The 16,776-nt window shown below is 37.6% G+C and overlaps 1 protein-coding gene across 1 annotated transcript; it reads left to right on the top strand.

Annotated features, from left to right (window-relative positions):
- The first annotated feature begins 10,693 nt into the window (after positions 1 to 10,693).
- On the top strand, positions 10,694 to 16,342 carry LOC106087584 (uncharacterized). The gene is made up of 3 exons (XM_013252676.2): positions 10,694 to 11,133; positions 14,539 to 14,744; positions 14,804 to 16,342. The coding sequence occupies exons 1-3, from the start codon at positions 10,784 to 10,786 to the stop codon at positions 16,252 to 16,254; spliced, it is 2,007 nt and encodes a 668-aa protein (XP_013108130.2). The 5' UTR covers positions 10,694 to 10,783; the 3' UTR covers positions 16,255 to 16,342.
- The last annotated feature ends 434 nt before the right edge of the window (positions 16,343 to 16,776 follow it).

Here is a 16,776-nt window from a genome sequence, read left to right on the forward strand (position 1 = left end):
CATTCTTTCTTCTGTCAGTTATCAGCTGTTACTTTTAGCTTGCTTCAGAAAAAAAGTGTAAAAAAAGTATATTTGATTAAAGTTCATTCTAAGTTTTATTAAAAATGCATTTACTTTCTTTTAAAAAATCCGCAATTACTTTTTGGGCAAACCAATAGGAAAATTATCTGAAACCTTTTTATTTATTTACAATACAATAAACATGTAATCCGTTTTGCACTCAATTTGACATCTAGTATTTTGCCCTGCCTCCTAACAATCCCATCATAGACTGAGCAGCACATAGCAAATTTTTCTGCAGTCAGCCTGGTGTTCTGAAATTGCAGACGACGAACAGTCAGCAGGCAGTATTTGCTATTATCAACAGACTTTTTTCTATGAGTGTCTCAATTAGATTTTGATAACGAATATTAGAATAAAGAGTAAGAACACAATCTACAGGGTAGTTGACACGAAGTATTCCCAAGTTCATACTGAGAAATAACAGCAAAATAATATTTGTTTTATGAACAGCTCATTACATAAGTTTTGTTTTAATTACCCAATAAATGGATTTTTTCGCTTATTTTGTATGGAGAAAAATGCTTACTAAGCAACTTGCCGTGTGTCTGCCTATCTACTACCGTTTATAAATGACTAAACTTTTTTTACGTTTTAAGAAACAAATTTGACTGAGTGTTTCTGCTAATGTCAAATTAAAAAAAATTTTAACTTTTGAATAAATCCATACAAAATGAACTTTTTGAACTAAACAACAATTGGGGAATTTGCTAAAAATTTTAATAGACAAATTTGCCAATTTCAGATATAAATGTTCTGTACGGTCGAAATTGGTCAATATTCTGATATAATTCCCATATAAACCGATTCCCTATTTGACTTCTGAAGCCCCTGAAAGCCGCAATTTTTCTAAAGTTTTGCACACAATGTTCTTTTATGACTCTCAACAACTGTGCCAAGTACGGTCTAAATCGGTCTGTAACCTGATATAGCTCCCATATAAACCGATCTCCCGATTTCACTTCTTGAGACCCTGGAAGCCACAATTTTTGTCCGATTTGGCTGAAATTTTGCACTAGTGTTCTCTTATGACTTTCAACAACTGTGCTAAGTACGGTCCATATCGATCTATAACCAGACATAGCTCCCATATTTTAGCGGAATCCATGGTGGTGGGTTCCAAGATTCGGCCCGGCCGAACTAAGCACCCTTTTACTCGTTTGATTATACCCTCCACCATAGGATGGGGGTATACTAATTTCGTCATTCCTCTGAGACCCCATAAAGATATATATTCTTAATCGTCATGTCATTTTAAGTCGATCTAGTCATGTCCGTCCGTCTGTCTGTCCGTCCGTCAAAAGCACGCTAACTTTCGAAGGAGTAAAGCTAGCCGCTTGAAATTTTGCACGAATACTTCTTATTAGTGCAGGTCGGTTGAGATTGTAAATGGGCTATATCGGTGCATGTTTTGATAAGGCTGCCATATAAACCGATCTTGGATCTTGACTTCTAGAGCCACTAGAGGGCGCAATTCTTATATATTTGGTTTAAATTTAGCATGAGGTGTTTTGGTGGCGCTTCCAACAACTGTGCTAAGAACGGTTCAAATCGGTCCATAACCTGATATAGCTGTCATATAAACCGATCTGGTGTTTTGACTTGTTCAGCCTCTGCAGTACGCAATTCCTATTCGATTCTTTACATGACGTGTTTTGTTATGACTTCCAACAACTATGCTAAGTATAGTTTAAATCGGTCCACAACCTGATATAGCTGTCATATAAACCTATCTGGGTTCTAGGCTTCATGAGCGTCTAGAGTGCGAATTTCCTTTCCGATTTGAATGAAATGTACGACTTGTTAAGTTATGACGAACAACTATGCTAAATATGGTCTAAATCGGTCCATAACCCAATATAGCTGCCATACCGATCTTGAATCTTGAGTTCTTGAGCCACTAGAGGGGGCAATTCTTATCCTATTTGGCTGAAATTTGGCATGACGTGTGTTGTTATGACTTCTAATGCAAGTGTCAAATATGGTTCAAATCGATCCATTACCTGATATAGCTGCCATTTAAACCGATCTGGGATCATGACTTCTTGGGCCTCCAGAGGGCGCAATTACTATCCGATTTGGCTGAAATTTTTTACAAACACATACAAACCGATCTCTCTATTTAACTTCTTCAGCTCCTAAAGGGCGCAATTCTTACTCGAGTTGGCTAAATTTTACACAATGACTTTTATTATGGTCTCCAACATTCAATTCAATTATGGTCCGAATCGGACTATAACTTAATATAGCTCCAATATTATAGCAATTCTTTTCTTTTATCCTTTGTTTGCCTAAAAAAGAGATATCGGGAAAAGAACTCGACAAATGCGATCTATGGTGGAGGGTTTATAAGATTCGTCCCGGCCGAACTTAGCATGCCTTTTCTTGTTATACCCTCCACCATAGGATGGGGGGTATACTAATTTCGTCATTCTGTTCGTAACTACTCGAAATATTCGTCTGAGACCCCATAAAGTATATATATTCTTGATCGTCGTGACATTTTATGTCGATCTAGCCATGTCCGTCCGTCTGTCTGTCCGTCGGTCTGTCTGTCCGTCAAAAGCACGCTAACTTTCGAAGGAGTAAAGCTAGCCGCTTGAAATTTTGCACGAATACTTCTTATTAGTGTAGGTCGGTTGGAATTGTAAATGGGCTATATCGGTGCATGTTTTGATATAGCTGCCATATAAACCGATCTTGGGTCTTGACTTCTTAAGCCTCTAAAGTGCGCAATTCTTATCCGATTGGAATGAAATTTTGCACGACGTGTTTTACTATGATATCCAACAACTGTGCCAAATATGGTTCAAATCGGTTCATAACCTGATATAGCTGCCATATAAACCGATCTTGGGTCTTGACTTCTAGAGCCTCTAGAGTGCGCAATTCTTATCCGATTGGAATGAAATTTCGCACTACGTGTTTTGTCATGATATCCAACAACTGTGCCAAGTATGGTTTAAATCAGTCCATAACCTGATATAGCTGTCATATAAACCGATCTTGGGTCTTGATTTCTTGAGCCTCTAGAGGGCGCAATTCTTATCCGATTTGAATGAATTTTGGCACGACGTATTTTTTTATGATATCCAACAACTGTGTCATGTATGGTTCAAATCGGTTCATAACCCGATATAGCGGTCATATAAACCGATCTGGGATCTTGACTTCTTGAGCCTGTAGAGGTCGCAATTATTATTCGACCATCAATATACGTATATATTATGGTCTGAATCGGTCTATAGCCCGATACAGCTCCCATACAAATCGATCTCTCTATTTTACTTCTTGAGCCCCCAAAGGGCGCAATTCTTATTTTTATTATAATTGGCTGACATTTTACACAGGTCTCCAGCATATAATATAATTGTGGTCCAAACCGGACCATATCTTGATATCGCTCTAATAGCAGAGCAACTAAAAATCAGAAATACGAACAACTGTTTACTTGATTGCAGTTGTAAAAATTTTCCTTTCTTTGTCAATTTTATTTTATTTATTTTAACTAATAAATTTATTTCAACTAATAAATAATTTATGCCCTCCGCAAAAATGATAATTTTCTAAAAGAAAATTTTTTTAAATATACTTAAAAAACCAAAATTCTTTTGAAACCTTTTTCCTTCCACTAGTCCAAGATGCCCACTTATTGATGTTTAATGTCCCAGCGGTCAACGTAAGTGGAATATGGAACTTGCCTTCATAAAAAAAGTCTGCCCACCAATAGGATTTAATAAAAATCTTTCCTTTTCGTTTTGTTTGCCTGGTATGGCTGGTCAATGAATTTATTATTTTTCCCCAATGGGGGAAAGTGTCGAGCTTATATGACCAAGGGTATGAAGAGCAAAAGAAATGAAGGAATTTTATTGATTACTGAAAAGAAATCGCCAGACAACAGATTGGATTCAATATCATGCACTCCAATTGTAAACGTTTCGAAGGTGGCTAGACTAATCATCAGTACAATAGTGCTGATCTCTATCCTCACGCCTGTCGGACTTACAGTTCATAGCATGTTCATTTGTAGCCTTGAAATTAGATGTACATCTTCATCATCTGGAATATGGAATATGGAGACTTTAATTTTGCTACCACGTTGTGTAACATATTTTCATGTGTCAACTTCGCTTTCTATTTCTTAGTGATTTCAAAGTAGTTGACTGGCTATTTTTATTATGTTTCCTATTTTAATACATTTTCTTACTTAGGGAGTTTGGGATTTTTTATAAACATGGAAAACTGGTAAAATTTCATTAAAGTTTTTTCTATATAACACTTAAGAAAATTCTTATTCGCAAAGACTTATATTGTACAACGATTTTTTTGGAAAAAATCAAAAATTCCAAAAGTAATTTTTGAAAAATTTTTAACACATATTTCACTGTGCCCAAATCTACGGTCAATGGATTTCTACGATAATCACCACTGCTTGCTGATTGATTTCGAACCTTACTCTCTATGAGTTCCATATCAAGTGCGGTAAAAACTGTATTATGATTCATGGAATCCAAGAAAAAAACGAAGTGCTTTCTTTGAAATAATTATTTCAAAATATAAGTTAATCAGGGTGATCATTTCAGCGTTTAAAATTTGTGTTTCCGAGTCCTTAAAATTTTATAAAAATGTTGTTTAAATAGCAGTTGGACAAGTGTGTTTTGGCAGAAACATTTGAAGTGGAGTTTGTCTTCTTTTATACCCTACACCATAGGATGGGGGGATACTAATTTCGTCATTATGTTTGTAACTCCTCGAAATATTCGTCTAAGACCCCATAAAGTATATATATTCTTGATCGTCATGATATTTTAAGTCGATCTAGCCATATCCGTCCGTTTGATCGTCCGTCCGTCCCTCTGACTACCAAAAGCACGCTAACCTATCCGCTTGAAATTTTGCACATGTACTTCTTATAAGTGTAGGTTGGTTGGGATTGTAAATGGGCCTTATCGGTCCATAACCTGATATAGCTGGCATATAAGCCGATCTTGGATTTTGACATCTTGACATCAATAAATGCGCTTGCAGTGGGTCTAGGAGTGAAAATCGGACGAACATATATGTGGGAGCTATATCCAAATCGGAACCGACTTCTATGAAATTCATCTGGAACATCGAGTGTCATAAGAAAATCTTTCCTGTCGAATTTCGAGAGTATCGGTTAACAAATGACCATTTCATTGCATTATTACTGCAAATCGGACGAACATATATATTGAAGCTAATTTCAAATCTGAACCAATTTTTTTCCAATTTCAATAGACTTTGTTTCTAGGCCGAAAAACATGCACATACCAAATTTGAAGACGATCGGATGAAAATTGCGATCTGCAGTTTGTACACAAATTAACATGGACAGACAGGCAGACAGACTGACATAGGTAAATCAAATCAGAAAGTGATTCTGAGTCGATCAGTATACTTATCAATGGGTCTATCTCTCTTCCTTTTGGATGTTACAAACAAATGCACTAAGTTATAATACAGTAGTAGTGTAGGGTATAAAAACACATTTTCTGCCTATCTTTAAAAATAAGATTTTTTTTTGTTCCATAACGGGCCATATAAGGGGGAATGAAAGGGCAGACGATTTGGCAGTGAAGGCCAGACGACTGCCGCCAATAAACTTGATTAACCCAAAGCCTTTCGGGTCGAACCAGTATGAGTTAAGGTAGTGGGCGACGAATGCGCATGCAATATTGTGGAATAGCGAAACGGTCGGTAGGACGGCGAAAATACTGTGAGAGGATCCAGATCGTAAGAAGGCGAGGCTATTACTGAAAGGAAGTAAGGAGGAGGTCAGTATAGCTTTCGCTATCGTAACGGGACACATAGGACTACGTGCTCACATATGTAAAATCGGTGCGGCAAGTTATATCATGTGTAGGGCATGAGGGGAGGATGATGAGACGTTGGAGCATTTCCTTTGACTTTGCCCGGCTTTCGCGTCTAACGATACCGACACTTAGGTGGCGACACAATACCAGACATGAACCAACTTTGGGGAGTGGCATTGAAAACAATTAAGGAATTTGTTAGTAGCACGGAATTCCTAACTTATATTTTTTTTTAGAGGTTACTTTATAGTTTTTAGGGCCCATTACAATACGCTTACTGGCTTAGGTGTATGTCCATTGTGGCATGGGCGGATTAATATCTGCACCCTCTTTTCAACCGTAAAGAATGGAACTTTTAGAACTTTCGTCTGTTTGGGTAGTTTTGCGGTTGGGACGCTGGATTCTTACACTCAAATTTTAATAACTTATTCGTATTCAACTCTCCAATACTTTTAATTTGTGCGTCATATTATCATTATCGGTCCACTTTTGATTTTGTGAGGTGTTTTCAGGGTAAGGGGAAGGGTGCGCTCCCCTTCCGATACCGAAAATGTATATAGTCTATATTTCCTTCAAGCCAACCAAAACAATCTGTGAAATCGGTTCTGCCGTTTTTGAGTCTATACGGAACAAAGACACAAACCGAGTCCCATAGTGTCATTGGAGCTTTTTTTGTGTGGAGTGGGGGAGGCGTTGGGGTGACCCTCTGGTCTTTGACCTGATTTTGTGTGACAGATTCGTAATCTACTCCCGAATACCTTTCATTTGAGCCCCATATTGATAGCAACGTTCATTTGTTTGCTTGAAAGAATTTTGGGGTTAAGGCAACTACTTGGGTACTTGGAACTAATTTTTAGTACCATATTCGTATTCTACTCTTCAATACTTTTCATTTGATACCCATATTATTCTTATCGATCCACTTTTGATTTTGGCTGGTGTTTTTGGGGTAACGGGGGAGAGTACGCCCCTTCCAATATCAACAAATTATAAAGCCTATTCCTTTTTCCTGACCATATACATACGTAATCTACTCCCGAATGACTTTCATTTGAGTCCCATATTGTCAGGATCGTCCGGTAAACCTCTTTTAGGGGGTTTGGGTTTGCAACGGCCTGCCAATTACTTGGATCCAATTTTCCATATGGAATTCGTACTCTACTCCTGAATACCTTTCATTTTAGTCCCTATCGGTCCACTTTTATTTTTGGGTAGTACTTTTTGGGGTTAGGGGGAGGGTCCGCCCCCCTTCCAGATTAACCTACACAATATACGGAACAAACAAACAAACCGACAGACAAACAAACCCAAATTGATTTTTATACCCACCACCGTAGGAATGACTATATTCATTTAGTCATTCCATTTGCAACACATCGAAATATCAATTTCTGACCCTACGAAGTGTATATATTTCGGCCCGTCGTAAAATTTTAAGACAATTTAACGATGTCCTTGTGTCTGTCTGTCCGTCTGTTGTAATCACTCCAGGGACTTCAAAAATTGAGATATTGAGCTGAAATTTGGCACAGATACGTCTTTTCGATGCATGTTGGTTAAGTTCTTGAACAGGCCAAATCGGACCATATTTGGATATAGCTGCTTTATAGACCGATTTTCCGATAAAGGGTCTAATGCCCTTAAAAGCTTTATTTTTCATCCGATTTTGCTGAAATTTGAAACAGTGAGTAGTTTAAGGCTTCGCGATAACTGACCCAAATATGTTTCTGATCGAATTATATTTAGATATAGCTACCATATAGACCGATCTCCCGATAAAGGGACTGATAACCATAAAAGCTTTATTTATTACCCGATTTCGCTGAAATTTGCAACAGTGAGTTATTTTAAGCCTCCCGACATCTGGCCTATATATGGATTAGATCAGTTAATAATTAGATATAGCTGCCATATAGACCGGTCTCCCGATAAAGGGTCAGAAGCCCATAAAAGCTTTATTTTTTATCCGATTTCACTGAAATTTTAAATACAAAATTCAACAGTGACTTATAAATATTGGATCACTCAATGTCCGTGCCGAATTTGGGATCATACGTTTTCCAATTTTCACCAGATTAATAATGGGTTATTTTAAGCCTCCCTACATCTGACCGATCTCCAGATAAAGGGTCTGAAGCCCATAAAAGCTTTATTTTTTAACTGATTTCACTGAAATTTTAAATACAAAATTCAACAGTGACTTATAAATATTGGATCACTCAATGTCCGTGCCGAATTTGGGATCATACGTTTTCCAATTTTCACCAGATTGTGGCGAAAGGGGGTTTACATATACACCCGAGGTGGTGGGTATCCAAAGTTCGGCCCGGCCGAACTTAATGTCTTTTTACTTGTTATATATAAGATTAAAAATATAACATCTTGTCATTAAAGAAAATTTATATCAAATTTTTAAATTTATTTTAAATTGAATTTTTTAGACAAAATAATTTTGGGCAGCTTGAGACCGATAGCCCCTACCTACGTACTTGCAAAAACAGACGGGGTAGTAACTGTTGTGTTTGATAGAAACATTATTCGTGTAAATTATGAACTGATTTGATTACAAATGGAATGACAATATGGTGAAATAAAAATTCAGGCTAAATCTTACCATTGTTCTTTAATAGTTCTCCCCATTAAAAGTTAACATCGTTAGTAAAACCCTTTTCACAAACATATCGTCATTTGTATACTTGACCAACTTTAATCCCAGAATTATTACATTTTTTGTAATTTTTAAAGTCTGCCAAATATTGGCCGCATCGAAACGTTAATATAACGTGAAGAAAGGGAATGACAAATTAAGACCTGTATTCAATCATATCTTTCATTTGAACGGCATTGTGAACTCATTCACGCTATAATCAAAAGTAAATTATCTCTAAAAAATATGAGAGATTATTTGACGAATTCACCTTAAAATTACATTTTGCAAAAGATAGGGAAAATGTTTTTATCTTATGCCGCTCCCGTTCTCTGACGACAACAAAACAATAATAGTTTTATATTGGAAGATATGCAATGGTCACAATGATCCCTACATTAGCCGACAAATAAATATTTCATCGAAGACATACAAAATTAACAAATTATATACAAAAATTATTTAAATTTTAATACTGCAACCCTTTCGATAACCCTAAGGGTGGTAGAAGCCTTTTTATACCCTCCACAATAGGATGGGGGTATATTAATTTCGTCATTCTGTTTTGAACACCTCGAAATATGCATCTGAGACCCCATGAAAACTTCTTATTATTGTAGGTCGGTTGGGATTGTAAATGGGCCATATCGGTCCATGTTTTGATATACCTGCCATATAAACCGATTTTGGATCTTGACTTCTTGAGCCACTAAAGGGCGCAATTTTTATCCGATTTGGCTGAAATTTTGCATGAGGTGTTTTAGTAGCACTTCCACCAACTGTGCTAAGAATGGTTCAAATCAGTCTATAACCTGATATAGCTGTCATATAAACCGATCTGGGGTCTTGACTTCTTCAGCCTCTGTAGGACGCAATTCCTATCCGATTTGGCTAAAATTTACATGACGAGTTTTGTTATGATTTTCAACAACTATGCTAAGTATGGTTTAAATTGGTCCATAACCTGATATAACTGTCCTATAAACCTATCTGGGGTCTTGGCTTCATGAACGTCTAGAAGGCGCAATTCCTATCCGATTTGGCTGAAATTTTGCACGGCGTATTTTGTTATGACTTCGAACAACTGTGCTAAGTATGGTCTAAATCGGTCTATAACCTGATATAGCTGCCATATAAACCGATCTTGAATCTTGAGTTCTTGAGCCACTAGAGGGCGCAATTCTTATCCGATTTGGCTGAAATTTGGCATGACGTGTTTGGTTATGACTTCTAATCCAAGTGTTAAATATGGTTCAAATCGATCCATTACCTAATATAGTTGCCATTTAAACCGATCTGGGATCATGACTACTTAAGCCTCCAGAGGGCGTAATTATTATCCGATTTGGCTAAAATTTTGTACAAAGGCTTTTCCCACGACCTTCAACATACGTGTCAAATATGGTCCGAATCGGTGCATAGCCTGATACAGCTCCCACATAAACCGATCTCTATATTTAACTTCTTGAGCCCCTAAAGGGCGCAATTCTTACTCGAGTTGGCTAAAAGTTTACACAATGACTTTTACCATGGTCTCCAACATTCAATTCAATTATGGTCGGAATCGAACCATAACTTAATATAGCTCCAATATTATATCAATTTTTTTCTTTTATCCTTTGTTTGCTTAAAAAGAGATATCGGGAAAAGAACTCGACAAATGCGATCTATGGTGGAGGGTTTATAGATTCGTTTCGTCTTATAAAAAAGAATTTCTGAATTTTTTTTTCAATTTCTGATAAAACTTATTTAAAAGATAAAATTCTCGTTTAAAAGGACAATTTGAAGTTTCCATGGAACATTTTTCCCATCATTTGATGGTATAGATTTTAAGACATAACCTATTTATTTAGAAATTATAAAAAACTATTTTGCAAATAACTAAGATAAGTACCAACTTTACAAATTTTCTCTAACCATTTCCCCAAAAGCAAAATAACTTAACAAAATATTCCATAATTGTATGAGACTTTGCAACCTATAGAGTATTCCAAAACAAAATTCCCTACCCATATCAGTATAAACAATAAACAAAGAAAAAATCCCAACACCCAACTACGTTCATACCACAACTTATCTTATCACTTTGGTGAGAGAGAGAGTCGACAGAGACCGACAACGCATGGTGTTTGACTCACATCCGTGAGTTCAGTTCATTCAAGAATTTCGCAAAAGTAACATGGCCCAGTCAAGAGAAAAGGCCAAAATCGCACAAAGTGACTAATTCGAAAACGATAGCATGGATCCCCAAAATGCCTGCACTCCTCCGCACCACATCCTAGGCTATACAATAAGATCGCGCACCCGCATTTATGTGTCCTTCATCATACCAAGTGTACTCGAATTGCTGGTCTACATTGCCCAGATCACCTCTGACTGTGCTGTGAGTTTTCAGCATTTCAGATCGCGCCAATCGGATTTCGGCTGGGCCACATTCACATTAATTTTAATACCTCCGTTTCTCAGCTTTATAATAGTTTTAAGTTCAAAAGCACAATGGGAACAACCGATTCGTGATGGAACTCGTCTCAAGTTTGTTGGCACGCAATTGATGCATATGGTGTTTTTCCCATTTTTTGTCATCTATCGGTGAGTATGAGGAGATTTTCAAAGTATTCTACACTCAAATTGATTCCGTGAATGGTTATGTGAAATTTTTACTTCATGCGTTAAGATAACAGCAGATGTTGGCCCCATACAGTATAAGTGGCCAACATCTTTTGTTATCTCCCTAAATATACAACATAACCTTTGTTTACATTGTAAACGAAAGGTATAAGAAAAGCAATCAGCATTGTACTTAAATTGCTGTATGTACGGAAATCTATTAAGTTTTTCAGTGTAAAAAAGTTTATCGAAGTTTTTTTATATTTTTATACCCTCCAACATAGGACACTGATTTACTAACTTTGCCATTCCGTTTGTAACACCTCGAAGTATGGCTCTAGGACCCCATAAAGTGTGTATATTCTTGAACGTTATGACATTTTAAGTCGATCTAGTCATATCTGTCCACTGTCCGTCTGTCGAAAAATGCCAACTTTTTGGACTAAAAAGATTTTTAAGGACTTGCATTCCTTCCTGGTTCAACTTTTCCTCAATTTTGGAAGTTTGATTTGCACCCTACTTCCACAGACTTTTCATTTGAGTACCATATTGTCACCTACAGCATATCCGTTTTGGGGGGTTTGAAAGTTGGATGACCCCCTAGACACTTGTTCCCAAATGCGTTTCATTTGACTTTCATATTTATTCGATCAACCAATATGCCAGTTTTACAGGATTATTTTTGTGGATGGAATGACGTCCATGTGTCTGGGATCCCCCAATTTCTAATCAGATTCGTGCTGTACTTATTAATACGTTATTTTTATACCCACCACCGTAGGATAGGTGGTATATTCATTTAGTCGTTCCGTTTGCAACACATCGAAATATCAATTTCCGACCCCACAAAGTATATATATTTCAGATCGTCGTAAAATTCTAAGACGATTTAACGATGTCCTTGTGTCTGTCCGTCCGTCTATTGTAATCAATCCAGAGCCTTCAAAAATTGAGATATTGAGCTGAAGTTTGGCACAGATACGTCTTTTTGATGCACGCTGGTTAAATTCTTGAACGGGCCCAATCGAACCATATTTGGATATAGCTGCTTCATAGACTGATTTTCCCATAAAGGGTCTAATGCCCATAAGAATTTTATTTTTCATCTGATCTTGCTGACATTTGAAACAGTGAGTAGTTTAAGTCTTTCCGACAACTGACCCAAATATGGTTCATATCGGACTATATTTAGATATAGCTACCATATAGACCGATCTCCCGATAAAGGGTCTGAAGACCATAAAAGCTTTGTTTACTACCCAATTTGCTAAAATTTGCAACAGTGGGTTATTTTAAGCCTCCCGACATCTGAACTTAATATGGATTAGCTAGGACCATATTTACATATAGCAGCCATATAAACCGATCTCCCGATAAAGGGTCTGAAGCCCATTAAAGCTTTATTTATTACCCGATTTCGCTGATATTTAAAACAGTGGGTTATCTTAAGCCTCCCGACATCCAACCCAAATATATTTAGATATAGCTGCCATATAGATCCATTTCCCCATAAAGAGTCTGAAGGCCATAAAAGCTTTATTTTTTATCCGATTTCGCTGAAATTTGGAATAGTGCACAGTTTTAAACCTTTCAACCTACCAATCCTACCCAAATATGGTATAGATCAGACTATATTTAGATATAGATATAGACCGATATGCCGATAAAGGGTCTGAGTCCCATAAAAGCTTTAGTTTTTAACCGATTGTGCCAAAATTTTAAACAGTTTATAGCCTCCTGACACCCGACCTATATATGGTTCAGATCGGACTATATTTAGATATAGATATAGGTCTGAAGCCAATAAAAGCTTTATTGATTACTCGCTTTCGCTGAAATTTTAAACAGTGAGTAGGTTAAGACCTCCCAACATTCGACCTAAATATGGTTCTAATCGGACTATATTTAGATATAACTGTCATATGGACCGATCTGCCGATAAGGCGACTGAAGCCCATAAAAGCTTTATTTATTACGATATTTCGCTAAAATTTGAAACAGTGAGTTTTTCTGAGTCTCACGATATCCAACTTTAATATGGTTCAGATTGGTTTATAATTGGATATATCTGCCAAAAAGACCAATATTTTGTCCTACAAAATTGAATAGTGGCATATATATTAGACCACTCAATGTCTGTGCCGAATTTGGGTCCTTAAGTTATCCAATTTTCACCAGATTGTGACGAAATGGGATTTACATATATACCCGAGGAGGTGGGTACCCAAAGTTCTTTTTCCTTGTTTATACTCACCACCATAGCATGGAGTATAATAGTCTAGTCATTCCGTTTGGAACATTTCGAAATATTGAACTGTGATCCCATAAAGTACATATATTCTGGATCGTCTCGACATTTTGAGTCGATCTTGCCATGTCTGTCCGTCCGTCTGTCGAAATCACGACAACGGTCGAACGCGTAAAGCTAGCCGCTTCAAATTTTGCACAGATACTTTGTAGGTTGTAAGTATTGATGTAGGTCGTTGGCATTACAAATGGGCCATATCGGTTCAGATTTAGATATAACTTCCATATAAACCGTTATGCCGATTTGAGACTCGGAAGGCGCAATTATCGTCCGATTTGGCTAAAATTTTGCCCATAGTATTCTGTTATGACAAGTACTTGTTAAACCGGTCTATAACCCGATATAGCTCACATACAAACCGATTCCCCGATTTAACCTTTGAAGCCCTTGGAAGACACGATTTTTTTCCGATTTGGCTGAAATTTTGCATATAGTGTTTCGTTATGACTTCCAATAACTGTGCCAGGTACGATCCACATCGGTCTATAAACTCATATAGCTCCCATATAAACCGATCTCCCGATTTGACTTCTTGAGCCCCTGAAAGCCACAATTTTTGTCCGATTTGGCTGAAATTTTGCATGTGGTGCTTTGTTACGACTGTACGACTTCCAAGTACGGTCCAAATCGTTCTCTAACCTGATCGGTACCTAGAGGCTTTAATTTTTGCTCGACAGAAGTTTGGTATGTTGAATAAAATTATGCCCTTCAACTAAATTTATTTTGTATAAATTTTTAGTGGAATCCATGGTGGTGTGTTTCCAAGATTCGGCCAGGTCGAACTTAGCACCCTTTTACTTGTTTAATATCGTCCTGTTGGTGTTATATGTGAATCAGCTTAGGGGGTTGAAGTTGTGGTTGTGGTTACTTGTCCCCAACTGTTTTACTCTTCTAGTTACCATAACAATGCAAACAAAATTTCTCTTCAATTGAGGCTCCTATTTACAAGATTTGGCGTCCTCCAAAACTGTGGTAAGCAAGGATTGATTTTGAAATACAAATTCATTGGCAAATTTATTTAGGATATGAGAGTAGCAAAACTTTTTTCTTAATCTCTTGTTCTTGCTTGATCAAAACAGCTTCTCAACAAGTATATTCTGGTCTATTGAGGCTTTATTCCATGACGACAATGATGAAGAGCGCATGAAGTGCCTAGAGAAGGCAGAGGAATCATCCACATTTGAATTGTATCGACTTATACAGGCTTACGGTCAATCGGCTCCACAAATTATTTTGCAAATGTATCATATGCTCACGCAAGACCTCTTTCGAAATTTCCGAACAAGTAAGTGCTCAAAAACCTCTAATCCTATTTTGTACAACTACTTTCACTTTTTATTCCAGCAAATGCCCAAGCCCTCAGTCTGGCATTCTCAGCCATAGATTTGGCCTCAATAACAACCACCTATCAGCGTTTCGAAAGTCAAAAACAAGTGGGACGTCATTATCCCTGGTCAACGCCGAAGCAGAAACAACAGAAACAGCAGCTTATTGCCAAGAACCGGCTGCTGCAGGAAGAATGTCTGCGCAAGAAGCGACAGTCGGAGAGGTCCCTAACTAAGTTTCCAGAATCTGATAAAATCATGGAAAACTTCAATAAACGCCTCTCCAACAGACCACAAAATAATCATGAAAGTGAACTTTCAGCACAAAATGAGCAACTAAATGCTGATAGTGTGGAAGATATATCTGAGCCCCTAACCCATACCGTTCAAGTTCATGGCTTCGATGAATTAGATAATGAGGCTGGGGTTGTTGAGCAGCCCGGCGAGACAACTACACTACTGACAACTTCGACAGATTACAATCGAACGGATGATGATAAACTTAAAACTAGTCCCAGCTTCCACTTGAAGCCCATAAGATACAGATCATCCGATACTCCCACCATTATAGAGGAGTGCAATGAGGTGCCTAATAGCCCGGCGCCTCTGCCACCCAAAACCGCACGATGTAATTTGGAAGCCGCAGATGGACCACAGCTGAGAACACAAACCTCTACGCAAAGCAGCAATGAGCCCAACAAACGACGGTCACGAACTTTTTCCCAACTGGAGACATTCAAGGACATGCTTGTAATGAATGCCCAACTTTATATAAAAGAAAACGTGCCAAGACCGCCAAAAATATTGACGAGACGCGTGGACGAAGCGAATATGAAAGCCACCTCAGGCTCACCTCCTCAAAGTCCCAAGACTCCTAAGGATGTGGTGGACTTTTTTCTTCCACGACCCACCAAAGTGGTAAATGGCATACACCAGGAGGATTTCGCTGCCAAGAGCATTGCATTTTTTGGATGGATATCCTTTGTTACAATGCGCATGCTCTCATTGTCCACATTTTGCGTCTTCTTTCCCAAGGCTTTTCTCATTATTGTGGGCGTACACTATCTGATAATGTTGGCCGCTCTATTTCTGGAATCCCGATTCAAGGGGACCCTCAATCGAACACTATTCTACTTCCTCTTAGCCTATGTCTACATATATGTGTTGCTGGAGTTTCGCATCAGATTCAAGCACATTCGGGTCTGGTTCGTAGGATACTTTCTGCTAACCATGGCCGAGAATTTAACCATGACAATGATATGGTATGCCCGAGAGGAATTCGAATCCTGGTGGTTCGGCTTCATTTTTGAAGGCATCATTTACAGTGGCATATTGTTTGTGGCCACCATATTGGTCTACTATTGCATACTTAAGCCGAAAGATGTTCTACTATTAGTCGAGGATAATGAGCTCAGTCCAAGGAGGGAGGAGCAAAATACGAATACAAACGAATTGCCACACGGAAATTAGCCATAAATTAACAAATATTTTAAGAAGAAAAATGCTAGTTGTAGTTGCGTTATTTAAGAATTTAATTTACATTAAAGTATGTCGCGTTAATAGGAAATTGGATTTTTCTATAAATTGTTGTCAAAGTTCAATTATACCCTCCAACACAGAGGCAAGGTTATACTAATCTAATCATTCCGTTAGTAACACCACGAAATATTGATCTGCGACCTTATAAGGATCTATGTATTGGGTTGCCCAAAAAGTAATTGCGGATTTTTCATATAGTCGCCGTTGACAAATTTTTTCACAGCTTGTGACTCTGTAATTGCATTCTTTCTTCTGTCAGTTATCAGCTGTTACTTTTAGCTTGCTTTAGAAAAAAAGTGTAAAAAAAGTATATTTGATTAAAGTTCATTCTAAGTTTTATTAAAAATGCATTTACTTTCTTTTAAAAAAATCCGCAATTACTTTTTGGGCAACCATACATTCTTGGTCGTCCATGTCGTCCGGATGGACGGACATGGCTAGATCGACTCAAGT

This window comes from Stomoxys calcitrans, chromosome 5 (assembly GCF_963082655.1).
Source record: "Stomoxys calcitrans chromosome 5, idStoCalc2.1, whole genome shotgun sequence".
Classification (NCBI taxonomy): Eukaryota; Metazoa; Arthropoda; class Insecta; order Diptera; family Muscidae; genus Stomoxys; species Stomoxys calcitrans.

Bases quoted from the DNA above. Each gene is read 5' to 3' on its own strand.
- LOC106087584 (XM_013252676.2), top strand. From the start codon at position 10,784: ATGGATCCCCAAAATGCCTGCACTCCTCCGCACCACATCCTAGGCTAT. The intron at 11,134-14,538 runs GTGAGTATGAGG...TGATCAAAACAG, and splicing joins CCATTTTTTGTCATCTATCG to CTTCTCAACAAGTATATTCT. The intron at 14,745-14,803 runs GTAAGTGCTCAA...TTTTTATTCCAG, and splicing joins CTTTCGAAATTTCCGAACAA to CAAATGCCCAAGCCCTCAGT.